This window comes from Pristiophorus japonicus, chromosome 19 (assembly GCF_044704955.1).
Source record: "Pristiophorus japonicus isolate sPriJap1 chromosome 19, sPriJap1.hap1, whole genome shotgun sequence".
In the NCBI taxonomy this organism is placed as follows: Eukaryota; Metazoa; Chordata; class Chondrichthyes; family Pristiophoridae; genus Pristiophorus; species Pristiophorus japonicus.
Genome location: NC_091995.1, coordinates 246,290 through 273,042, shown reverse-complemented (window position 1 = coordinate 273,042; position 26,753 = coordinate 246,290). Strand labels below are relative to the sequence as shown.

The window sequence follows — 26,753 nt, the reverse complement described above, 5'->3', positions numbered from 1 at the left end:
GATTCCCGGAATGACAGGATTGACATGTTAGCGTTAGTGTTTTCTTAGAAGAATCACTCAACACTCAGAGTCGGTTCCAATGCTGATGCAGCTTTTATTACGCTCAGCGGGGAGGAAAAACTCAGGACCGTATCCAGGTTTCTCTCCACAGAACAAAGGGTTACATTCACTTTTATATGTTTCACAACAGTTACAAACAGTTTACTGCAGTTACACAGCCCATCACGGTTGGACACAAGCCAATCACAACGATTATAGATTACATATAGGTTCTTTTAACCCAATAGAATTCCCCTTATGTCTCAGGAACCATGTGTTCGTCTTTTGTCAGCTTGGGCTGATTGATATAGGTTCTCTCACTAGTTCTTTCTTCTTGGAGAAATAATTGGTTTCTAACCTTGTTTACAGGAGATGGGTTCTCTTATCTCTTTCTTCCTGGGGAATTAATTGGTTTATGGCCTTGAATACGGGAGATGGGTTCTCTCCTCATTATTCTTATCCTGCATCCAAGGCATTCCTATAGTGGGCCTCACAGGGTTATTGCTCGGTCATTGAACATTCAACAGTTCACAGCTTGACTACCTGATTTCCCATCATGCCTGGGCAGCCATTTTATGTGTGGCCACTTTAAACTTATATGCGTTTAGATATATCTAGCAGGTGCCTAATGCCTAGTATTCTGCTATATTCTAAAGGTGCCTACCTCCTACAACAGACATATGAGGAGAGACTGGATCAACTGGGCCTGTATTCACTGGAGTTTAGAGGGATGAGAGGGGATCTCATAGAAACACACACAATTCTGACTGGACAGGTTAGATGCAGGAAGAATGTTCCCAATGTTGGGGAAGTCCAGAACCAGGGGTCATAGTCTAAGGATAAGGGGTAAGCCATTTAGGACTGAGATGAGGAGAAACTTCTTCACTCAGAGTTGTTAATCTGTGGAATTCCCTATTGCAGAGAGTTGTTGATGCCAGTTCATTGGATATATTCAAGAGGGAGTTAAATATGGCCCTTAGGGCTAAAAGGATCAAGGGGTATGGAGAGAAAGCAGGAAAGGGTTACTGAGGTGAATGATCAGCCATGATCATATTGAATGGTGGTGCAGGCTCGAAGGGCCGAATGGCCTACTCCTGCACCTATTTTCTATGTTTCTAAGTTTCTCCCCTCGGCCGCCTCTGTTCCATAGAAAACAGACCCAGCCTATCCAATCTTTCCTCATAGTTAAAATTCTCCAGCCCAGGCAACATCCTGGTAAATCTCCACTGTACCCTCTCCAGTGCAATCACATCTTTCCTGTAATGTGGTGACCAGAACTGCACGCAGTACTCCAGCTGTGGCCTAACCAGTGTTTTATACAGTTCAAGCATAACCTCCCTGCTCTTGTATTCCATGCCTCGGCTAATAAAGACAAGCATTCCGTATGCCGCCTTAACCACTTTATCTACTGTTGTGTATCTGTAAAGCATGCACTCCCATGTTCTGCCACCAGGGAGCTCATCCCCTGAAGTCCCAAGGGATCCCAGCATCCCTTGGGAACACTGTATATAAGCCGGCCCCTAAGGACTGCTCCTTACTCTGGAGTGTCTTATTAAAGACTGAGGTCACTGTTACTTTAACCTCCCTGTGTGCAGTCTCATATGTGTTAGGAATACAATATCTACCTGGCCTGCTACCTTCAGGGATCTGTGGACATGCACTCCAAGGTCGCTTTGATCCTTTGCACTTCTCAGTGTCCTACCATTTAATGTGTATTCCCTTGCCTTGTTCACCCTCCCCCAAATGCAGTACCTCCCACTTCTCCGGATTGAACTCCATTTGCCACTGTTCTGCCCACCTGACCAGTCCATCGATAACTTCCTGCAGTCCGCAGCTTTCCTCTTCATTGTCAACCACACGGCCGATCTATTTGTATCACCACCTTTCTCTAACCTCCTCCAGCCCTACAACTCTGTGCTCCAGTTCTCCAATTCTAGCCTCTTGCATATCCCTGATTTCAAACACCCACCATTGGCGGCTGTGCCTTCTGCGCTGCAATTCCATTCCTAAAGCTCTCTGTGTCTCTCTCCTCTGTTACAATGCTCTTAAACCGAGCTTTTCGACATTTGACCGAATAGCTCCTGATGTGGTTCGGTGTCAAATTTTCTTTGATAATCGCTCCTGTGAAGCGTCTTGGGATGTTTTACTACATTAAAAGCGCTGTATTTCTTTTAATGTTGAACTTGGCAGAGGAGTATAATGTTGGAAAGTGTGAGGTCATGCACTTTGGCAGAAAAAAAATCAAAGAGCAAGTTATTATTTAAATGGAGAAAAATTGCAAAGTGCTGCAGGACAGCGGGACCTGTATGTAGGTACAGCAAGTGATCAGGAAGGCCAATGGAATCTTGGCCTTTGTTGCAAAGGGAATGGAGTATAAAAGCAGGGAAGTCTTGCTACAGTTATACAGGGTATTGGTGAGGCCACACCTGGAATTCTGCGTACAGTTTTGGTTTCCATATTTACGAAAGGATATACTTGCTTTGGAGGCAGTTCAGAGAAGGTTCACTCGGTTGATTCCGGAGATGAGGGGGTTGACTTATGAGGAAAGGTTGAGTAGGTTGGGTCTCTACTCATTGGCATTCAGAAGAACGAGAGGTGATCTTATCGAAACGTATAAGATTATGAGGGAGCTTGACAAAGTGGATGCAGAGAGGATGTTTCCACTGATGGGGGAGACTAGAACTAGGGGGCATAATCTTAGAATAAAGGGACTGCCCGTTTAAAACTGAGATGAGGAGGAATTTCTTCTGAGCATTGTAAATCTGTGGAATTCGCTGCCTCAGCTGTGGAAGCTTGAACATTGAATAAATTTAAGACAGAGATAGACAGTTTCTGAACCGATAAGGGAATAAGGGGGCGGGCAGGGAAGTGGAGCTGAGTCCATGATCAGATCAGCCATTAAATGGCGGAGCAGGCTCGAGGGGCTGTATGGCCGACTCCTCCTATTTCTTATGTTCTACAAGACTTTTTTTGGCACCCAATTATAGGAAGGTTTAAAAGAATAGAAAATGTGCAGTGCAATAATGGAGAGAGTTTAGAAGTTAGCACTTCAGTATAGCTGAACTGATCATGGTTCATAATCCTGAAGACTTGTGTGCAAGGATTGCTCAGCAAGTTGTAAAATGCACAAATTTAAGATTGCAAAAATGATGGATGAAGGTTAACTGCGGGTGATTAGAGTGCAAATATTCTGCTGCAAAGTGTCGCAACCATCTTCAGCCAGAAGTGCCGAGTGGATATCAGCCTCCTCCTGAGCTCCCCACCATCACAGGAGCCAGTCTTCAGCCAAATCGGTTCACTCCTTGTGACATCAAGAAGCAGCTGAGCACACTGGATACAGCAAAGGCTATGGGCCCTGACAGCATCCCGGCTGTCGTGCTCCAGAACTAGCCGCGCCTCTAGCCAAGCTGTTCCAGTACAGCCACAACACTGGCTCCTACCCGACGATGTGGAAAACTGCCCAGGTATGTCTTGTCCACAAAAAGCAGGACAAATCCAATCCGGCCAATTACCGTCCTGCCAGTCTACTCTCAATCATCATCAATGCGATGGAAGGTGTCGTCGACAGTGCCTTCAATTGGCACTTACCAATCATCATCATAGGCAGTCCCTCCTAAAGTGAGTTCTTTGGTGGCTGAACAGTCCAACACAAGAGCCACAGACCCTGTCACGGGTGGGACAGATCTTCGTCGGACTGTGGGGTGGTGGGATTGGTTTGCCGCACGCTCCTTCTGCCTGTGCTTGGTTTCTGCATGCTCTCGGCACTGAGACTCGAGGTGCTCAGCGCCCTCCCGGATGCACTTCCTCCACTTAGGGCGGTCTTTGGCCAGGGACTCCCAGGTGTCAGTGGGGATGTCGCACTTTCAGGGTGTCCTTGTAACGTTTCCGCTGCCCACCTTTGGCTCGTTTGCTGTGAAGGAGTTCTGAGTAGAACACTTGCTTTGGGAGTCTCATGTCTGGCATGCGAACTATGTGGCCTGCCCAGCGGAGCTGATCGAGTGTGGTCAGTGCTTCGATGTTGGCCTGGACAAGGACACTGATGTTGGTGCGTCTGTCCTCCCAGGGGATTTGCAGGATCTTGTGGAGACATCGTTGGTGATTTATCTCCAGCGACTTGATGCGTCTTCTGTACATCGTCCGTGCCTCTGATCCATACAGGAGGGCGGGTTGACAAGAGGCTCCCGAGGTATGGGAAATGGTCCAGGGCCGCGCCGTGGAGCTTGATGACTGGGGGGCAGTGCTGTGCGGCGAGGACAGGCTGGTGGAGGACCTTTGTCTTACGGATGTTTAGCGTAAGGCCCATGATTTCATGTGCCTCGGTGAATACATCAACTCACCAATAGCCTGCTCACCGATGCTCAGTTTGGGTCTGCCAGGACCACTCGGCTCCAGAACTCATTACAGCCTTGGTCCAAACACTGACACAAGAGCTGAATTCCAGAGGTGAGGTGAGAGTGACTGCCCTCAACATCAAGGCAGCATTTGACAGAGTGTGGCATCAAGGAGCCCTAGTAAAACTGGTCAATGGGAATCAGGGAAAACTCTCCACTGGCTGGAGTCATACCCAGCACAAAGGAATCTGGCTGTGGTGGTTGGAGATCAATCATCACAGCTCCAGGACATCGCTCAGGAGTTCCTCAGGGCAGTGTCCTCGGCCCAACCAGCTTCAGCTGCTTCATCAATGACCTTCCCTCCATCATAAGGTCAGAAGTGGGGATGTTCGCTGATAATTGCAGTGTTCTGTGACTCCGGCAGTGCGGCGTTCCCTCAGTACCGCCCCTCCCGTAAGTAAATGGCTGGGGCTGCGCTATCAGAAACTTCAGTCTTTGAACTGATCTACTTGGATAACCTAATTACATTTTTATTCTAATACTTTAAGTGAGTTCCTAGAAAGCAGTTACTAGGTGGAGAGAATTGGATGTGAATAGAAACAACTTCACAACAGCCCAAAGAGTGTCTCACTCATTTATGTGTATTTTTATTCACAATCCTTCAGTTTGAAAACAGCAAGCATTACCATTGTGCTATACATAAATTTCCTCAACCCCGGTATAGACTCCAACCTCCAGATATCTGTTAATCAAGATTTAAACACTTTGCAAGCTTCCAATCTTCCAGAGAAAGTACTTAAATCCCATTATTACATTGCAGCTTGTGTCACTCCTGTGTACCCATTAGTCTCTATATAAACTGCCTGAGCTACTTTGATCAAGCAGCTGGCAATCTGAAAGAAAATCCAACAGCCACAATAATTAGTGTGTAACTGTCCTCAGGACCTATTAACATTCAACTGCCAGTGAGCCTCCTTCCTCCACTGGTTCACAATGACGCTTCGAGTAAGACACTTGATTGTGGAGTATATATGGAGTATAAATGACCGGCCCAACTAGACATGGAGAGCGCCTTTCGGTTTCTAGTTCTACCTTTCAAGCCCTGTGAAAACCATGCTCCTTTATACACTATGTTTTGCCTACATCAAAGGTGTATGTCAATGATAAGACCTCAAGATGTAGCTGTTCCTGAATCTCTTGAAAACAGTCCATTCATATAAACCGTGTAGTTGTTTATTCCAAAGCTACTTCCCTTAAACAAGACTTCCTGACTTAACTGTTCTTGAATCCTCTAAAGAGTAGGCTTTATGAACCTTTATCTTTCTATGCTATAGTTAATGAATCCCTCTGCCTATGCTTATTACACTAGCCACTAAAGGTGCACTTTAATCACTCATGGCTGACATCATTACTCTGTTATTTCCTTGCACAGTACTTTTCATAACACTCGACACTAAAAGCAGAAGACAAGCCATGTTTCCCTCTCCCGACACTTCAGCGCCATCCTGTTTATCTTGAAAAGTCCGTTGTTCTAAGATACAAGGAAGTTTGACTGTTAACCCTTAACTCCCCAAGATGTCCAACATATCACTCACTCGCCAGGATGTCCAACACCTATTTAGATTACTTTCCTTACAAGGTAGATTAGATCAAGATCCACCTGAGCAGTTAAATATAATAATGTTTTAGACACCAGATTACTTGTAAGCAATGACATGGGAGATTAGTTAAGGACCGATTTACCAAGTGGATACTACCAGGGGGAAATTTCACTCACTGACCATCCATATCAAGAAATCCTGGTGCGCTGCCCACAACTTTCCGTCCATTGAAATCACCATCTGCACCTTGTGCTTGGAAAATTAGCCAATAGTGTTTCATAATATTTTTGAGTCCACCAATTAAATAAGATATACAAGTAAAGTAAATTGCAAGAGTTTCCTGTGTTATCTTCGGAGCTTTAAGCCGCTTCTTTTGTGGAAAAAGTGAATTACAAATTTGTCTGTGGTTATTAAAATTAATCATTGTCCGAATTTTATCACCAGTCATATAAGAATGTGAGACACAATGATAAAGGTTAGTGAAAGAAAATCAACAGTATTCACCGAGTAGATGCAGTGAAAATACCGAAATGTGAAAGGCTTCATTAGATTTGAACAGCTTAATTCTTGAAGCTCTGACAGGGTAGGGGATTACGCATTGTTATCAGTTTATTGTGCCTACACTGATTAATACAACTTCTTAGGAAAAGAGGAAACCATCACATGATATAATTCAAATTTCCTATATGGGGGCCATGTCTAAGATAACCCACTACTTTCCAGCCCAAAAACTCAACAACAAAAAATCTATGACCCACGTACAAGATAATGGTCAACATTACAACAGACCCTATCGCTCGAAATTATGTGTTCAAATGCAATAGATGATCAGTCTTCAATTAACTGACTGGGCCAAGATCGGGAGAAGATGTAGCCCCTAACTGAGCAACAGTACCATCCATTCCAATGACCTGTGTATAAGGTGACCCCCCCACCCCACTTAATTTTAATGCAAACTGTGATTTAAATTTATAGCCTTATAAGCAAGTGTATACAGACAGCAACATTAATCCAGTTTGTCATGACGATGAAGAGCTCAAATGCCAGATAGCAGAAACTAAGATTTAGGAATTTAGGATTGGAAGGGAACATGGATGAACCTTTTTTTTTAAACCCAAATGGGAATAAGAGGTGTGGAGTAAGTTCTAGGATGGAGCATAAATCAGTGGATTTGTTTCTGCACAGAATGAAATGAAAGACACTATGGCTGGATTTTTGACTGGGTTATGCCTCAGTTTGTGCCCCGGAGGGGCGGTAAATGGTGTTTCTAGGCATAACGCTGGGCTTCCAGCTTTCCATCGCCCGGCCGGCAAATTCGGCTCATTGTTTGCGGTGCTCAAAAACTTACCGCCCCACCATCAATTTTCACTGAGATCATGACGTCAGTCGTCGTGAAACGCTCTGCTACTGCCCAGGATGCAAAATTCAGCCCTTACCCTCATTTAATGCCTGCCCCACAAAATGTCTGAAAAATGAGGCGTTCCCAGGGTGCAGCAGGCAGTATTGGCAGTTTAATAATTGGAACGATGAGGATCCTACATCCCAGGTCACATTGACTACAACTATTGCACACATCACACTTGAAGCTCCGACTTGCAAACTTCACTTTTATCCACCCTTACAACTTCAGTGAGAGAATTTAATGGGGGCATTATTAGTTCGACAGCATATCATTCTCCATGCTATTGCCAGGTGGCGTCAAGCTAGAAGAAGGGCTCTTGGCCATGTTGGCCCACGGATGAGGAGAGGCCGAAGACATCTGGGGAGGAGAGCTTACCCCCCACTGGGCTTACAGGCATCAACGCTCATACCTCCAGGTCTCTGAGGAGCAGTGTATGAGAAGTCTATGCTTCTGAAAGGAAGTGCTGACAGAGATATGCCATCTCCTACAAGTAGACCGATCGCTCTGGAGACAGCCTTCAATACACCCCTCAGGTATCTGAATTCATTGTGGTGTGCTGCATGTTGCATAGCTAGACCACCATGAGGGGCCAGGCATTGCCAGGGGGGATTGCAGGCCCACCTCAGGAGAAGGAGGATGATGATGAAGAGGAGCCTGGCGAGACCCCCATTGGATCGCCACACCACCCACAGGGGAGGCAGCGTGCAGATACTGCTGGACCAAGAGTCAAACATCGCCAGCTCGTAATGGAACGGTAAGGGGCTTCACCCAGGGAGTGGTGAGCCTATGGAATTCTCTGCCACTGAGAGTTGTTGAGGCCAGTTCACTAAGTGTATTCAAGAAGGTGTTAGATGTAGTCCTTACTACTAGGGGGATCAAGGGGTATGGCGAGAAAGCAGGAATGGGGTACTGAAGTTGCATGTTCAGGCATGAGCTCATTGAATGGCGGTGCAGGCTCGAAGGGCCAAATGGCCTACTCCTGCACCTATTTTCTATGTTTCTATGTTTCCCTCAGTGCAGCCCCTCCCTCAGTGCAGCCCCTCCCACAGTGCAGCCCCTCCCACAGTGCAGCCCCTCCCACAGTGCAGCCCCTCCCACAGTGCAGCCCCTCCCACAGTGCAGCCCCTCCCACAGTGCAGCCCCTCCCTCAGTACCGGCCCTCCCACTGTGCGGCGCTCCCTCAGTACCGCCCCTCCCTCAATGCAGCCCTTCCCGTGAGTGTCAGTTTAATTACTATATTTTATGTTTTCTATACCTCTTGAGCTAACAAATTTCAGTGAGGGGTTGTAGATGAGCAGGACCACGTGGCTTTAGGTGTGACAGAACTGCAATGGTGCAGTTCTCTTGTCCGTGCATCCCCCCCATATTCAGACATGTAATTTACTTCGGACAGGCGCTTAACCCGAGCTGCTCTGGACTTTAAATATGAAGGCTGGAGCTCCGGAGTTTGACTCGTTACGTCGCTCAATTCAAGTGACTGCACAGACCAGGAGGAAAGCTCTGGATCAGGCTCACGTCATCCAGCTGCTTCCCAGCAGTGGTGGTTTTAAATCCAAGGCCATGTACAACTGCAGTAAGACCTCCCTGCTCCTATACTCAAATCCTCTTATTATGAAGGCCAACATACCATTTGCCGCCTTCACCGCCTGCTGTACCTTATATTCACTGGAATTTAGAAGAATGAGGGGATCTCATAGAAACATATATAATTCTGACGGGACTGAACAGGTTAGATGCAGGAAGAATGTTCCCGATGTTGGGGAAGTCCAAAACTAGGGGTCACATTCTAAGGATAAGGGGCAAGCCATTTAGGACTGCGATGAGGAGAAACTTCACTCAGAATTGTGAACGTGTTGAATTCTCTACCACAAACTTGTTGGGACCAGTTCGTTAGATATATTCAAAAGGCAGTTAGATGTGGCCCTTACGGCTAAAGTGATTAAGGGGTATGGAGAGAAAGCAGGAAATGGGGTATTGAAGTTGCATAATCAGCCATGATCTTATTGAATGGTGGTGCAGGCTCGAAGGGCCGAATGGCCTACTCCTGCACCTAGTTTCTATGTTTATTTGAAAGGGTCGTTTGGTTTTGGCAGCAGGAGAAATGACATTGCTCCGCATGTGTTGGTGGGCCGATGCAAAGGTGGCGTGCTTGTCGACATTGGATTTGATCTGTGACTAATGCTTCTGCTTCTTGTCGTCTTTCTCCCCGACTTTTAGTTTGTGGAATTCTGCGCGACATTAACGGAAGAAAACCCGGAAGTGATCAACTTCTTGCAGCGGAAATACAGCAAGGCTTTCCCGGACTACTTGGCCTCCACGGAATTCCGCAACGTGCTGGGCCGCTGCCTGACCCGAGTCCAGGGCAAGAGGAGCAAAGTCTTTGTCTACATCAACGAGCTGTGCACGGCGCTCAAAGCCAACTCCCAGAAGACCAAGCTGGCCCTGACCAACCGGGAGAGCTCGAAGCAGCAGGGGCCGCCAGGGGGGCCCGAGAGCCAGCCTGGCGCAGACGCCAAGGAGCAGGAGGCCTGCCCCGACAGGACTGACGCAGAGTCGGGGGACGCGGCCTCCACGTCCGCCTCACAACCCCCCCTGCCGCTTGCCGCCGCCGCTGACAAGAAGCGGTCCGGCAGCGGGTCGCGGCGGCAGATCTGCTACCTGGAGAACCTGCTGAAGGTCTACGCCGACGAGATCAGGCGGCTGCAGGAGCGGGAGCTGGACCTGACCGAGCTGGAGGACGAAGACTCCTCCTACATCCAGGAGCACCGGCTGAAGAAGAAGATGGTGAAGATCTTCGAGAAGCTGTGCGAGCTGAAGAGCTGCTCCAGCCTGACTGGCCGGGTCATCGAGCAGCGCATCCCCTTCACCGGCACCCGCTACCCCGAGATCAACCGCAAGGTGGAGCGCTTCATCAACAAGCCCGACCACTTCCCCGACTACCAGGATATCCGCAACATCATGCACAAGGCCAGCGTGCGGCACACCCTGGGGCTGAGCCAACGGCAGATTCAGAGCATGGCCCAGGACGTGTTCCGGGAGGTGGGTAACCGGCTGCAGGAGCGGCGGCATCTCGACCTGGTCTACAACTTTGGCAGTCACCTCACCGACGATTATAAGCCAGGTGGGTCGGCGTTGGTAACGTGCAGGGGGTTTCCCCGGGGGGGAGGGAGGGGAGTGCGCCCATGGCGTACCCCGGGAACCATTCAAAGGGGGGGAGGGGGTGCTGCGAAATCTCTCCATTTCACGCACCAAGCTTTAACCGTTGCTTAGCGTGTGGGGCCCAGACGTTCCTTCCAAGTCTCATCTGTCTCATGTTCTTATAGACAGTTTCTTGACCGACACGGGGTTATGGGGAGCGAGCAGGGAAGTGGACCTGAGACCATGATCAGATCAGCCATAGAAAATAGGTGCAGGAGTAGGCCATTCGGCCCTTCGAGCCTGCACCACCATTCAATAAGATCATGGCTGATCATACACCTCAGTACCCCTTTCCTGCTTTCTCTCCATACCCCTTGATCCCTTTAGCCGTAAGGGCCACATCTAACTCCCTCTTGAATATATCCAACGAACTGGCCTCAACAACTTTCTGTGGTAGAGAATTCGTATTAAATGGCGGAGCAGGCTCAAGGGGCCGTATGACCAATCCTGCTCCTATTTCTTATGTTCTCAATGCCGAGTTGTCCGGGCAGAATTATATTTTGTTTGTGATTTGGGCCATTCGGCCCAACTGGTCCATGACGCCGTTTATACCCCACTCAAGCCTCCTCCTGTCTTTCCTCATCTAAATCTATCAGCATAACCCTCTATTCCCTTCTCCCCCATGTGCTTGTCCAACCTCCCCTTAAATACATCGATACTATTCGCCTCAACCCCTCCCTGTGGCAGCGAGTTCCACATTCTCACCACTCTCTGGGTAAAGAAGTTTCTCCTGAATTCCCCGTTGGATTACTTGGTGACTGTCTTAGATTGATGGCCTCTAGTTATGCTCTTCCTCACAAGTGGAAATACTCTCTCTATCCACTCTTTTTCAAAACCTTTCATGATTTTAAAGATCTCTAAGAACATAAGAAATAGGAGCAGGAGTCGGCCATTTGGCCCCTCGAGCCTGCTCCACCATTTAATACGATCATGGCTGATCTGATCATGGACTCAGCTCCACTTCCCTGCCCGCTCCCCATAACCCCTTAATCCCTTATCTGTTAAGAAACTGTCTATTTCTGTCTTAAATGTATTCAATGTCCCAGATTCCACAGCTCTCTGAGGCAGCGAATTCCACAAATTTAACCCTCAGAGAAGAAATTCCTCCTCATCTCTGTTTAAATGGGCGGCCCCTTATTCTAAGACCATGCCCCCTAGTTCTAGTCTCCCCCATCAGTGGAAACATCCTCTCTGCATCCACCTTGTCAAGTCCCCTCATAATCTGATAAGTTTCGATAAGATTATCTCTCATTCTTCTGAATTCCAATGAGTAGAGGCACAACCTACTCAACCTTTCCTCATAAGTCAACCCCCTCATCTCCGGAATCAACCGAGTGAACCTTCTCTGAACTGCCTCCAAAGCAAGTATATCCTTTCGTAAATATGGAAACCAAAACTGCACGCAGTACTCCAGGTGTGGCCTCACCAATACCCTGTATAACTGTAGCAAGACTTCCCTGCTTTTATACTCCATCCCCTTTGCAATAAAGACCAAGATTCCATTGGCCTTCCTGATCACTTGCTGTACCTGCATACTATCCTTTTGTGTTTCATGCACAAATACCCCCAGGTCCTGCTGTACTTGTTGGGTCACCCCTCAGCCTTTTCTTGTCAAGAGAAAAGGGACCCAGCCTGCTCATCCTTTCCTGCTACGTATACCCTCTCATCTCTATCATCATCTTTGTAAATCTTCTCTGACCCCTCTCCAGTGTCTTTTTACAATGTGCTGTATTTTGTGTTCACGCTGTAGGACGTCTGCATTTGTAGGAAGAAAAGTCTTTGTTTCCTGTTCAGGCACCCGGTGTCAAACAAAGTAATAACCTCCCTCCCCCCCTCCCGCCCCCAACACTTTTCCTCAGTCCTAGTCTCAGGAAAGCCGCCAGGCTGCACCACTGTGGCATTGGTGTTTCTGTATGGCCGGGCATCCCGTGGCCCGAGTGTGATGACGAACCAGGTGGACTGGTGATGTGTCACCGTGTCAAGTCCTATGACTTTCTGCACCTGATCGTGTGATCGCACCAGCTCGCACTACTGCTTGGAGGAAGTGGTGATGCAGCTGGTTTCTGTGATAAGCCCCTTCCTGCTGTGAATCATTTTCCGTACTGATTTAAGAACATAAGGAATAGGAGCAGGAGTCGGCCATTCGGCCCCTCGAGTCTGCTCCGCCATTCAATATGATCATGGCTGATCTGACCCTGGCCTCAACTCCACTTTCCTGCCTGCTCCCCATAACCCTTGCCTCCCTTATCACTCATCATCATAGGCGGTCCCTCGAAAGAGGATGACTTGCTTCCACGAGTTCACAGATGTTTCAGTGAAGGACCCGATGTTCCAGTCCTGAACTCCAGTTGAGGGGGTGGAAGATGCCTGTGCGTGGATTTGTTTAGCGTGTGGTGGCCATTGCACACCAGCCAACGCATGGGCTTGACAGAGCTCGGTCTTTATCCAGTGGCAAGAGTTAACTAGGACGACTGGAGACCTGCTCTGCTGTACGGACCTAGTGCGCTCACATATCGCAGTGTGGGCTGGCCCATGCTGCCCCTGGGCCCCGTACCCTCATTGGCCGCACCTTCGCCCACAACGTCCCAGGGCCTGGCCCTCCAGCTCTATTTATAGCCCCGACCTGCGGTGGTGTTCTCTCACAGGTCGGGGGGGGGGGAGCCACTATGTCCCAGGGCCCGGCCCTCCAGCTCTATTTATAGCCCCGACCTGCAGTGATGTTCTCTCACAGGTCGGGGGGGGGGCCACTATGTCCCAGGGCCTGGCCCTCCAGCTCTATTTATAGCCCGACCTGCGGTGGTGTTCTCTCACAGGTCGGGACAGCCCACGATCATCATTAAAACATCTGTCTATCTCCACTTTAAATATATTCAATGACCCAGCCTCCACAGCTATCTGGGGCAGAGAATTCCACAGATTTACAACCCTCAGAGAAGAAATTTCTCCTCATCTCAGTTTTAAATGGGCGGCCCCTTATTCTGAGACTATGCCCTTGTTCTAGATTCCCCCAAAAGGGAAACATCCTCTCTGCATCCACCTTGTCCAGCCCCCTCAGTATCTTGTACGCTTCAATAAGATCGCCTCTCATTCTTCTGAACTCCAATGAGTATTGGCCCAACCTGCTCAACCTTTCTTCAGAAGACAACCTCTTGAATCTTCTCTGAACTGCCTCCAATGCAAGTATATAAATACGGAGACCAAAACTGTACGCAATACTCCTTGAGAATCTGCAAAGGGATATAGACAGGCTAAGTGGGCAAAAATTTGGCAGGTGGAGTATAATGTGGGAAAATGTGAAGTTATCCACTTTGGTAGGAAAAATAAAAAAGCAAATGACTATTTAAATGGGGAGAGATTACAAAGTGCTGCAGTACAGCAGGACCTGGGGGTACTTGTGCATGAAACACAAAAGGATAGAATGCAGGTACAGCAAGTGATCAGGAAGGCCAATGGAATGTTGGCCTTTATTGCAAAGGGGATGGAGTATAAAAGCAGAGAAGTCCTGCTACAGTTATACAGGGTATTGGTGAGGCCACACCTGGAATACTGCATACAGTTTTGGTCTCAATTGAGGAAGGGTATACTTGCATTGGAGGCAGTTCAGAGAAGGTTCACGAGGTTGATTCCTGAGATGAAGGTATTGTTTTATGAAGAAAGGTTGGGCCTATACTCATTAGAGTTTCAAAGAATGAGAGGTGATATTGAAACTTATAAGATTCTGAGGGGGCTGAACAGGGTAAATACAGAGAAGATGTTTCCCCTCGTGGAGGAATCTCGAACTAGGGGCTAAAGTTTCAGAATAAGGGGCCGACCTTTTCAAACTGAGATGAGGAGGAATTTCTTGGGGTTGTGAAGCTCTGGAATTCTCTGCCCCAGAGAGCTGTGGGGGCTGGGTCATTGAATATATTTAAGAGAAATAGACAGATTTTTGAACGATAACAGAGTAAAGGGTTATGGGGAGAGGGCGGGGAAGTGGAGCTGAGTCCATGATCAGATCAGCCATGATGGTATTGAATGGCGGAGCAGGCTCGAGGGGCCAGGTGGCCGACGACTCCTATTATGTTCTCGAGACAGTGAAGCCATCGGTATAACACAGCTCAGCTGCCCGTGTCGCTCTTCACCAGTGTCTTCTCAAACCACAACCCTTCATAACGTCCTCTACCCTTCATTTCTTTGCCCCCCCTGCCACAACCCCATTGTAGAACATGAGAAATAGGAGCAGGAGTCGGCCATTCGGCCCCTCGAGCCTGCTCTGCCATTTAATACCATCATGGCTGATCTTCGACCTCAACTTCACTTTCCTGCCCTATCCCCATATCACTTAATTCCCTTCGTTTCCACAAATCTTATCGATCTCTGTCCTGAATATACTGAAAGACTGAGCCTCCACAGCCTTCTGGGGCAGAGAATTCCAGAGATTCACCACCCTCTGAGTGAAGAAGTTTCTCCTCAATCTCAGTCCTAAATGGCCAACCCCTTATTCTGAGACTGTGACCCCTGGTTCTAGACTTCCCAGCCCGGGGGGAAATCATATCATCATCATCATAGGCAGTCCCTCGAAAGGAGGATGACTTGCTTCCACGCCAAAAAAGGATGAGTTCACAGGTGTTTCAATGAAGGACCTAATATTCCAGGTCTTGAACTACATCCTGAAGGGTGGAAGATGCCTGTGCGTGGATTTGTTTAACGTGGGCTGGCCATCACACGGGCTTGACAGAGCTCGGCCTTTATCCTGTGGCAAGGGTTATCCAAGACGACTGGAAACCTGCTCTGCTGTACGGACCTAGTGCACACACATATTGCAATGTGGGCTGGCCCGTGCTGCCCCGGGCCCAGAACTCTCGCCTCTCCTGGGCTCCGATCACGTCCCTCCACAGTCTCTTGGGACTCTGTTGTACACCCAACAGCAGCTGTATTCATCGATATAACAGTCACTGTAATTCATTGTAAATGAGGGTCATGGCATGCTTCGAAGAGACACGATCGGGTGCTATATACATATAAATGCATATCCTTCTGTCATCGACCACAGGACAACCATCAATGTAATACTGTCAAGTCTAGGGCAGGGAAATATCCTCCCTGCATCTACCCTGTCAAGCCCCTCACGAATTGTACATGTTTGAGTTAGATCACCCCTCATTCTTTACGGGCCTACTCTGGTCAATCTCTCTTGGGGCGGTCCCCTCATTCGCAGGGGCTTGGTGGAGGGAGGAGGGGATTGGTGGAACTGGTAGGTTGATTTTCCGTTGCTCTGATGATTTGTGTCTTTATTCCCAGGCAAAGACCCAGCCATGGGGGACATGACCTTGGAAAAACGTCTGCGCTCAAACCGCTCCATCGCCCTCGGCCGCCTCAATGACGTGGTGAAGAAATATGCCGAGATCCAGGACATTGGCGAGATCGAGGAGGAAGAGAAGAGGAAGAAGAGGAGACAGCTTCAGTCCGCTGTCACCTCCACCTCCGAGGCCTCCAAAGCAGAGAGCCCCGGCGTCCAGGAGGGGCAAGAGGAGCTGCAAAAGGTGGAAGGAAGTGAAGGGAAAGGAGCAGAGGAGGAGGAGCAGGAGGATGCTGCTGGCTCAGAGGAGGAGGATGACGAGGAGGAGGATGATGACCTGTCGTCTGATCCAGACATTGAAGAGGAGCTCTCCAAAATTGAGGAAGTTGTAGAGGCTGAAGAGGAGCAACCAGAAGGTAACTACTGCGGTGCGCAAAGGCTCCACCTAATAAACGGGTTGTCGCATAAGAACATAAGAAATAGGAGCAGGAGTAGTCCCTTCGGCCCCTCGAGCCTGCTCCGCCATTCAATACGATCATGGCTGATCTGATCATGGACTCGGCTCCACTTCAGAGACTAGGGTCTTGAACTTAAGGAAAGGTAACTTCGATGGTATGAGACGTGAATTGGTTAGAATAGACTGGCGAGTGATACTTAAAGGGTTGACGGTGGATAGGCAATGGCAAACATTTAAAGATCACATGGATGAACTTCAACAATTGTACACCCCTGTCCGGAGTAAAAATAAAATGGGGAAGGTGGCTCAACCGTGGCAATGAGGGAAATTAAGGATAGTGTTAAATCCAAGGAAGAGGCATATAAATTGGCCAGAAAAAGCAGCAAACCTGAGTACTGGAAGAATTTTGTAATACAGCAGAGGAGGACAAAGGGTTTAATTAGGAGGGGGAAAATAGAGTATGAGAGGAAGCTTGCTGGCAACATAAAAACTAACTGCAAAAGCTTCTATAGATATGTGAAGAGAAAAAGATTAGTGAAGACAAACGTAGGTCCCTTGCAGTCAGATTCAGGTGAATTTATAATGGGGAACAAAGAAATGGCAGAGCAGTTAACCACATACTTTGGTTCTGTCTTCACGAAAGAAGACACGAAAAACCTTCTGGAAATACTAAGGGACCAAGGGTCTAGTGAGGAGGAGGAACTGAAGGAAATTCTTATTAGGCGGGAAATTGTGTTAGGGAAATTGATGGGATTGAAGGCCGATAAATCCCCGGAGCCTGATAGTCTGCATCCCAGAGTACTTAAGGAATTAGCCCTAGAAATAGTGGATGCATTGATCATTTTCCAACAGTTTATCGACTCTGGATCAGTTCCTATAGACTGGAGGGTAACTAATGTTACACCACTTTTTAAGAAGGGAGGGAGCGAGAAGGCGGATAATTATAGACCGGTTAGCCTGACATCAGTAGTGGGGAAAATGTTGGAATCAATTATTAAAGATGAAATAGCAGCACATTTGGAAAGCAGGGACAGGATCGATCCAAGTCAGCATGGATTTATGAAAGGGAAATCATGCTTGACAAATCTTCTAGAATTTTTTGAGGATGTAACTGGTAGAGTGGACAAGGGAGAACCGGTGGATGTGGTGTATTTGTACTTTCAAAAGGCTTTTGACAAGGTCCCACACACGAGATTGGTGTGCAAAATTAAAGCACATGGTATTGGGGGTGATGTACTGATATGGATAGAGAACTGGTTGGCAGACAGGAAACAGAGAGTCGGGATAAACGGGTCCTTTTCAGAATGAAGGAATTGAGTGTAATATCTCCAAGTTTGCAGATGACACTAAGCTGGGTGGTGGTGTGAACTGTGAGGAGGATGCTAAAAGGCTGCAGGGTGACTTGGACAGGTTAGGTGAGTGGGCAAATACATGGCAGATGCAGTATAATGTGGATAAATGTGAGGTTATCCACTTTGGTGGCAAAAACACAAAGGTAGAATATTATCTGAATGGCGGCAGATTCGGAAAAAGGAGGTGCAACGAGACCTGGGTGTCATGGTACATCAGTCATTGAAAGTTGGCATGCAGGTACAGCAGGCGGTGAAGAAAGCAAATGGTATGTTGGCCTTCATAGCTAGGGGATTTGAGTATAGGAGCAGGGAGGTCTTACTGGAGTTGCACAAGACCTTGGTGTGGCCTCACCTGGAATATTGTGTTTGGTTTTGGTCTCCTAATCTGAGGAAGGACGTTCTTGCTATTGAGAGAGTGCAGCCAAGGTTCACCAGACTGATTCCTGGGATGGCAGGACTGACATATGAGGAGAGACTGGATCGACTAGGCTTGTATTCACTGGTGTTTAGAAGGATGAGAGGGGATCTCGTAGAAACACATAAAATTCTGACTGGACTGGACAGGTTAGATGCAGGAAGAATGTTCCCGATGTTGGGGAAGTCCAGAACCAGGGGACATAGTCTAAGGATAAGGGGGCAGCCATTCAGGACCGAGATGAGGAGAAATCAGAGTGGTGAACCTGTGGAATTCCCTGCTGCAGAGAGTTGTTGATGCCAGTTCATTGGATATATTCAAGAGGGAATTAGATATGGCCCTTACGGCTAAAGGGATCAAGGGGTATGGAGAGAAAGCAGGAAAGGGGTACTAAGGTGAATGATCAGTCATGATCATATTGAATGGTGGCGCAGGTTTGAAGGGCTTGAATGGCCTACTCCTGCACCTATTTTCTATGTTTCTATGTTTGTATTAGCAATCTTGTTGTGTGAGGTCCCTTGGGGAAGTGTGACTATAATATGGTAGAATTTCTCATTAAGATGGAGTGTGACACAGTTAATTCAGAGACTAGGGTCCTGAACTTATAGAAAGGTAACTTCGACAGTATGAGACGTGAATTGGCTAGGATAGACTGGCGAATGATACTTAAAGGGTTGATGGTGGATAGGCAATGGCAGACATTTAAAGATCACATGGATGAACTTCAACAATTGTACATCTCTGACTGCCGTAAAAATAAAGCGGGGAAGGTGGCTCAACCGTGGCTAACAAGGGAAATTAAGGATAGTGTTAAATCCAAGGAAGAGGCATATAAATTGGCCAAAAAAAGCAGCAAACCTGAGGATTGGGAGAAATTTAGAATTCAGCAGAGGAGGACAAAAGGTTTAATTAGGAGGGGGAAAAATAGAATATGAGAGGAAGCTTGCAGGGCACATAAAAACTGACTGCAAAAGCTTCTACAGATATTTGAAGAGAAAAAGATTAGTGAAGACAAATGTGGATCCCTTGCGGTTAGGTTCAGGTGAATTTATAATGGGGAGCACAGAAATGGCGGACCAATTGAACAAATACTTTGGTTCCGTCTTGAGGGAGTGCAGCGAAGATTCACCAGACTGATTCAGGGGACGACAGGACTGACATGAAAGACTGGATTGACTAGGCTTATATTCAGTGGAATTTAGAAGAATTAGAGAGGATCTCAGAGAAGCATGGAAAATTCTGACGGGATTGGACAGGTTAGCTGCAGGAAGAATGGTCCCGATGTTAGAAGTCCAGAACCAGGGATCACAGTCTAAGGATAAGGGATAAGCCATTTAGGACCGAGATGAGGATAAACTTCTTCACTCAGAGTTGTGAACCTGTGGAATTCTCTACCTCAGAGTTGTTGAGGCCAGTTCATTCGATATATTCAAAAGGGAGTTAGATGTGTCCCTTACGGCTAAAGGGATCGAGGGGTATGGAGAGAAAGCAGGAGTGGGGTAATGAGGTTACATGAATCAGCCATGATCTTATTGAATGGCGGTGCAGGCTCGAAGGGCCAAATGGCCTACTCCACCTATTTTCTATGTTTCTATGTTCTAGATTTCCCCACGAGGGGAAACATCCTCTCTGCATCCACCCTGTCGAGCCCCCTCAGAATCTTAGATGTTTCAATAAGATCACCCTTCATTCTTCCAAACCCCAATGAGCAGAGGCCCAACCTCCTCAACCTTTCTTCATTAGACAACCCCTTCATCCCAGGAATCAACCTCGTGAACCTTCTCTGAACTGCCTCCAGTGCAAGTATATCCTTCCTTAAATACGGAGACCAAAACTGTACACAGTATTCCAGGTGTGGCCTCACCAATGCCCTTGAGATATTTTAAAGTATTCTAAATGCTGGGCCCCTTCTGCATAAAGTTTTGCAAGAGTTTTTTAATATTCATTCTCGGGTTGTGGGGGTATCGAGCAGTTATTGCCCATCCTTGGTTGGTCTTGACCTGCCGGTGCGAGGTGACACACTCGCCACAGAATATCCAGCCCCCGATCTCTAGTTGCCATTGCATTCATGTGACTGGGCCAGTTGAGTTTCTGGCTTGTTGGAGACGGTCATTGTGTGGCTCAAATGTTACTTTCCACTTGTCAGCACAAGCCTGGACCTTGTCCAGGTCTCGCTGCATGCTGGCACAGACTGCCTCTTTATCTAAATGGAGAAAGATTGCAAAGTGCCGCAGTACAGTGGGACCTGGGGGTACTTGTGCATGAAACACAAGGTTAGTATGCAGGTACAGCAAGTGATCAGGAAGGCCAATGGAATCTTGGCCTTTATTGCAAAGGGGATGGAGTATAAAAGCAGGGAAGTCTTGTTACAGTTATACAGGGTATTGGTGAGGCCACACCTGGAATACTGCGTGCAGTTTTGGTTTCCATATTTACGAAAGGATATACTTGCTTTGGAGGAAGTTCAGAGAAGGTTCACTCGGTTGATCCTGGGGATGAGGGAGTTGACTTATGAGGAAAGGTTGAGTAGGTTGGGCCTCTACTCATTGGAATTCAGAAGAACGAGAGGTGATCTTATCGAAACGTATCAGATTATGAGGAGGCTTGACAAGGTGGATGCAGAGAGGATGTTTCCACTGATGGGGAAGACTAGAATTAGGGGGCATGGTCTTAGAATAAGGGGCCACCCATTTAAAACTGAGATGAGGAGGAATTTCTTCTCTCTGAGGGTTGTAAATCTGTGGAATTCGCTGCCTCAGAGAGCTGTGGAAGCCGGGACATTGAATAAATTTAAGACAGAAATAGACAGTTTCTTAACTGATAAGGGAGTAAGGGGTTATGGGGAGCGGGCAGGGAAGTGGACCTGAGTCCATGATCGGATCAGCCATGATGGTATTAAATGGCGGAGCAGGCTCGAGGGGCCGAATGGCCGACTCCTGCTCCTATTTCTTATCTGAGGAGTTGCGAATGGAACTGAACACTGCAATCATCAACGAACATCCCCACATCTGACCTTGAGTGAGGGAAGGTCATTGGTTGAAGCAGCTGAAGAGAGTTGGGCCGAGTGCATTTCTCTAAAAGCAGTAATCTCTGTTTTTTTTCAAATGAACAGTCCTTTGCTTATAGTCAAGATTGGGAGGAAACCATACGAAACACATCCATTCAGTCTGTGAATTGCAGCATCATAGCCACACTGAAGATGCTTGTACCTGCCAGTGCCCTTCAGTGTTCGTGTGTTTCGGCGTGACGTTTTTAAATGCTGTTTTCCTTAATTCCAGTTCATTTATTTATGTTTTTCTTTGAACTTGTCAGTTGACCACTGGGTGCAGAGACACTGCACTCGGGTGAAGCAAGGTTAGAGGGCGGGGATTGAAACGTATAAGATTCTGAGGGGGCTCGACCAAGGTAGATGCAGAGAGGATATTTCCCCTCGTGGGGGAATCTAGAACTAGAGGGCATCATTTCAGAATAAGGGGTTGCCGATTTCGAACTGGGATGAGGTGAAATTTTTTTCTGAGGGTGGTGAATCTTTGGAATTCACTGCCTCAGAGAGCTGTGGAGGCTGGGTCATTGAATATATTTAAGGTGGAGAAAGACAGATTTTGGAGCGATAAGGGAGTGAAGGGTTATGGGGAGTGGGCAGGGCAGTGGAGTTGAGGCCCAGATCAGATCAGCCATGTTCGTATTGAATGGCGGAGCAGGCTCGAGGGGCCGTATGGCTGACTCCTGCTCCTATTTCTTGCATTCTTATGGCACCATCATCATCACAGGCAGTCCCTCCGAATCGAGGAAGACTTTTGCTTCCACTCTAAAAATGAGTCCTGAGGTGGCTGAACAGCCCAATACGGGAACCACAGTCCCTATCACAGGTGGGACAGACAGTGGTTGATGGAAGGGGAGGGTGGGACTGGTTTGCCGCACGCTCCTTCCGCTGCCTGCGCTTGATTTCTGCATGCTCTCGGCGACGAGACTCGAGGTGCTCAGCGCCCTCCCGGATGCACTTCCTCCACTTAGGGTGGTCTTTGGCCAGGGACTCCCAGGTGTCGATGGGGATGTTGCACTTTATCAGGGAGGCTTTCAGGGTGTCCTTGAAACGTTTCCTCTGCCCACCTTTGGCTTTGTAATGAAGGAGTTCCGAGTAGAGTGCTTGCTTTGGGAGTCTCGTGTCAGGCATGTGAACATGTAAGCGGGTGGACATTGGAGAGACCCATTTGACCCAGATAGATCGATAGACAGCAAGGTATGGCTTTTCCCACTGGACGTCACCGAGAGGTGCTCAGTTAGTATCCCACTGAAACACTAGTGGGGTGCACAGGAGGCACATCGTGGGATTAATTCTCTCTCCCCACCCCATGTTACGTATGACGTATGACCCATTCCTTACCTCGGTGTGCCTGAAGACATGCACCTTGCTGAGCACCTATTTCTTCTTGGGCAGGAGGGGGTCAAGTTCAGATAGCATAATCGGGAAGCAAGTATTTCTTTCAACTAAAGATTCCTCTCAAAATTTTAGGTTCGGCCTAAATTCTGTGTTTTGAGATTAAATATTTGTGCAAATGTGAGTGACATAAAAAATAGGAGCAGGATTAGGTCATACGGCCCCTCGAGCCTGCTCCGCCATTTAATATCATCATGGCTGATCCAATCATGGACTCAGCTCCACTTCCCTGCCCGCTCTCCATAACCCTTGACTCCCTTATCGCTCAAAAATCTGTCTCTCTTAATTTTATTCAATGTCCCAGCTTCCACAGCTCTCTGAGGCAGAAATTTTCACAGATTTACAACCCTCAGAGAAGAAATTCCTCCTCATTTCAGTTTTAAATGGGCGGCCCCTTATTCTAAGACCATGCCCCCTAGTTCTAGTCTCCCCCATCAGTGGAAACATCCTCTCTGCATCCACCTTGTCAAGCCCCCTCGTAATCTGATTCATTTCGATAAGATCGCCTCTCATTCTTCTGAATTCCAATGAGTAGAGGCCCAACCTCCTCAACCTTTCCTCATAAGTCAACCCCCTCATCTCTGGAATCAACCGAGTGAACCTTCTCTGAACTGCCTCCAAAGCAAGTACTGTATATACTCGCGTATCCTGCGATCTCGCGTATCCTGCGACCCCTAAATTTCCGTCCCCAAAACATGATTTTACCATATATCTCATGTATCATGCGAGTCACTTTTTTGAGATCGAATACAGACCTTAACATGAAACATCGAGTGGATTCTGCTCTCTCTCTCTGTGCTCTCTCTCCGCGCTCTCTCTCTCCGCGCTCTCTCTCTCCGCGCTCTCTCTCTCCGCGCTCTCTCTCTCTCCGCGCTCTCTCTCTCTCCGCGCTCTCTCTCTCTCCGCGCTCTCTCTCTCTCCGCGCTCTCTCTCTCTCCGCGCTCTCTCTCCGCGCTCTCTCTCTCTCCGCGCTCTCTCTCTCTCTCCGCGCTCTCTCTCTCTCTCCGCGCTCTCTCTCTCTCTCCGCGCTCTCTCTCTCTCTCCGCGCTCTCTCTCTCTCCGCGCGCTCTCTCTCTCTCCGCGCGCTCTCTCTCTCTCCGCGCTCTCTCTCTCTCTCCGCGCTCTCTCTCTCTCTCCGCGCTCTCTCTCTCTCTCCGCGCTCTCTCTCTCTCTCTCCGCGCTCTCTCTCTCTCTCTCCGCGCTCTCTCTCTCTCTCCGCGCTCTCTCTCTCTCTCTCCGCGCTCTCTCTCTCTCTCTCCGCGCTCTCTCTCTCTCTCCGCGCTCTCTCTCTCTCTCCGCGCTCTCTCTCTCTCTCCGCGCTCTCTCTCTCTCTCCGCGCTCTCTCTCTCTCTCCGCGCTCTCTCTCTCTCTCCGCGCTCTCTCTCTCTCTCCGCGCTCTCTCTCTCTCTCCGCGCTCTCTCTCTCTCTCCGCGCTCTCTCTCTCTCTCCGCGCTCTCTCTCTCTCTCCGCGCTCTCTCTCTCTCTCCGCGCTCTCTCTCTCTCTCCGCGCTCTCTCTCTCTCTCTCTCCGCGCTCTCTCTCTCTCTCTCCGCGCTCTCTCTCTCTCTCCGCGCTCTCTCTCTCTCTCCGCGCTCTCTCTCTCTCTCTCCGCGCTCTCTCTCTCTCTCCGCGCGCTCGCGCTCTCTCGCCGTGCTCTCCCCCCCTCCCCCGACCTCCGCGACTGACTCTCTCTCTTCCCCCCCCCCCGACCTCCGCGACTCTCTCTCCCCCTGAAGAGAAGAATTTCAGCAGGAGTCAAATGGATTTTTTTTTGCATTGGGTGGATGTAGTTAGTGGTGTGCTGCAGGAACTTGGCTTGTTTTCCACATAAACTAATGATTTGGTCATGAGTATCGAGGAACTAATATCAACCAGGGATATTCGATTTACAACCATCATGGAGAGTGAGAGGAGAAACCAAGAGAAATGTCTTTACATCGAGGATTGTTGGAGCATGCCGAGATTCAGCGTGGATACGGTCTGCTTAACAGCCTAACAGCCTAATCTTGGCCAGCACTTCACACCCGCAAATTTTATATCTCGCGTATCATGCGACCCCCCAAATTTAGGTTACAATTTAGGTCTTCAAAAGTCGCATGATACGCGAGTATATACGGTATATCTTTTCATAAATATGGAAACCAAAACTGCACGCAGTATTCCAGGTGTGGCCTCACCAATACCCTGTATAACTGTAGCAAGACTTCCCTGCTTTTATACTCCATCCCCTTTGCAATAAAGGCCAAGATACCATTGGCCTTCCTGATCACTTGCTGTACCTGCATACTAACCTTTTGTGTTTCATGTACAAGTACCCCCAGGTCCCGCTGTACTGCAGCACTTTGCAATCTTTCTCCGTTTAAATAATAACTTGCTCTTTGATTTTTTTCTGCCAAGGTGCATGACCTCACACTTCCCAACATTATACTCCATCTGCCAAATTTTTGCCCACTCACTTAGTCTGTCTATGTCCTTTTGCAGATTTTTTTGTCCTCGCACATTGCTTTTTCTCCCATCTTTGTATCGTCAGAAAACTTGGCTACGTTACACTCAGTCCCTTCTTCCAACTCGTTAATATAGATTGTAAATAGTTGGGGTCCCAGCACTGATCCCTGCGGCACCCCACTGGTTACTGATTGCCAACCTGAGAATGAACCATTTATCCCGACTCTGTTAGTTAGCCAATCCTCTATCTATTCTAATATATTACCCCCAATCCCGTGAACTTTAATCTTGTGCAGTAACCTTTTATGTGGCACCTTGTTAAATACCTTCTGGAAGTCCAAATACAGCACAACCACTGGTTCCCCTTTATCCACCCTGTTTGTTACATCCTCAAAGAATTCCAGCAAATTTGTCAAACATGACTTCCCCTTCATCAATCCATGCTGACTCTGTCTGACCGAATTTTGCTTTTCCAAATGTCCTGCTACTAGTTCTTTAATAATGGACTCCAACATTTTCCCAACCACAGATGTTAGGCTAACTGGTCGATAGTTTCCTGCTTTCTGTCTGCCTCCTTTTTTAAATAGGGGCGTTACATTGTGTTTCAGATGAGAAAGCGGATGTCAGCGAGGTTGAAGAGATGGAGGATCAGTCGGAAGGCTCCGCTCAGTCCTCCGATGACGAGGACAGCGACGATGACGCTGAATCGGTCGAGGGGCAGGTGGGAGGAGAGGGTTCCGACATTGCCTGCGCTGCCGAGGATGATGCCGGCTCCGATAGCGGGAGCAGCCCTGTCCGCACCACGCGGGCCGGCAACAACGAAAGCGGGAAAGTGGGGGCCGGTGACGGCGGCAGCCCCGGACCGAGGGTGGAGGAAGGAGTTGAATCGAGCAGCGAGGGCGGGGCAGTTGCGCCTGTGGAGGAAGGAGTCGGGTCTAGCAGCGAGAGCGGGGCGCTGCTCCCTGTGGAGAAAGGACTCTGGTCAAGCAGCGAGAGCGGGGCGGTGCCCCCTATGGAGGAAGCACTCGGGTCGAGCAGCGATCCTGTGGGGGAAGGTGTTGGATCGGACGGTGTGGGGAGCCCAGTTTGTGCTGCGAGCGGACGGGAGCAGTCCGACATGGAGGACAGCCCCGTGTGCGCTGTGGAGGAAGAAAGTGGAAGCGATGAGGCCCGTCCTGCAGCGGCCAAGCCCGGGGGAGCGAAAAGTGAACGACCCACGAGGCGCCCAAAGCGAAAGCGGGCGGACTCCAGTGGGCAGAAACTGGGCTCGCCGGCGGGCAAACCAAGCCCCAACGCTCCCTCCGAGCCGCACGAGGATATTTCAGCCGACGAGGATAAGGTTACAAACCATTTGTCTTCGCGCAAGAAATGCGATGCAGAAACGTCGCCCTATTCTGAGCCCAAATCTTTGACCACAAGCGGCGAGACAAACTTGGACAAAAGGCCAGTTATCAAGAAGGAGAATCTGGACATGTTGGAGACGGATAAACGCAGTCCAGACATTTGTTTAACGGCGGTGAATGGGAAGAAGAAAGACTCTCTGGACCTGAGTGATTCGCCAGTTGCGAAGAGAATTAAGCGAGGGGATGATGTGGCGAAACAGTAAGTAGAAAGTTGTACAGAAGTTCGTAATTTGTCCTTTTCCCATCCTTTTCCGGGCTGCAACTTTTGAGGGACCGGTTGTTGCCGCTGAGTGAGGCAGTCGGTCAGAGAGAGAGCTTCCTGTTCCTTACGTTGTACCATACTTTGTACCGATCTTGCACAAGCTGTCTCGATGGGGTTTCACGGGTCTGCATAG

The 26,753-nt window shown here is 48.5% G+C and overlaps 1 protein-coding gene across 2 annotated transcripts in view; it reads left to right on the top strand.

Annotated features, from left to right (window-relative positions):
* Window positions 1–26,753, top strand: part of daxx (death-domain associated protein) — a 73,132-nt gene that overhangs the window by 16,735 nt on the left and 29,644 nt on the right. For both annotated transcript variants that reach the window (XM_070861103.1, XM_070861102.1), the window contains exons 2-4: window positions 9,591–10,494; window positions 15,852–16,265; window positions 25,564–26,557. In XM_070861103.1, the coding sequence (XP_070717204.1) occupies window positions 9,591–10,494; window positions 15,852–16,265; window positions 25,564–26,557 (2,312 nt within the window). The remainder of the gene's footprint in view (window positions 1–9,590; window positions 10,495–15,851; window positions 16,266–25,563; window positions 26,558–26,753) is intronic.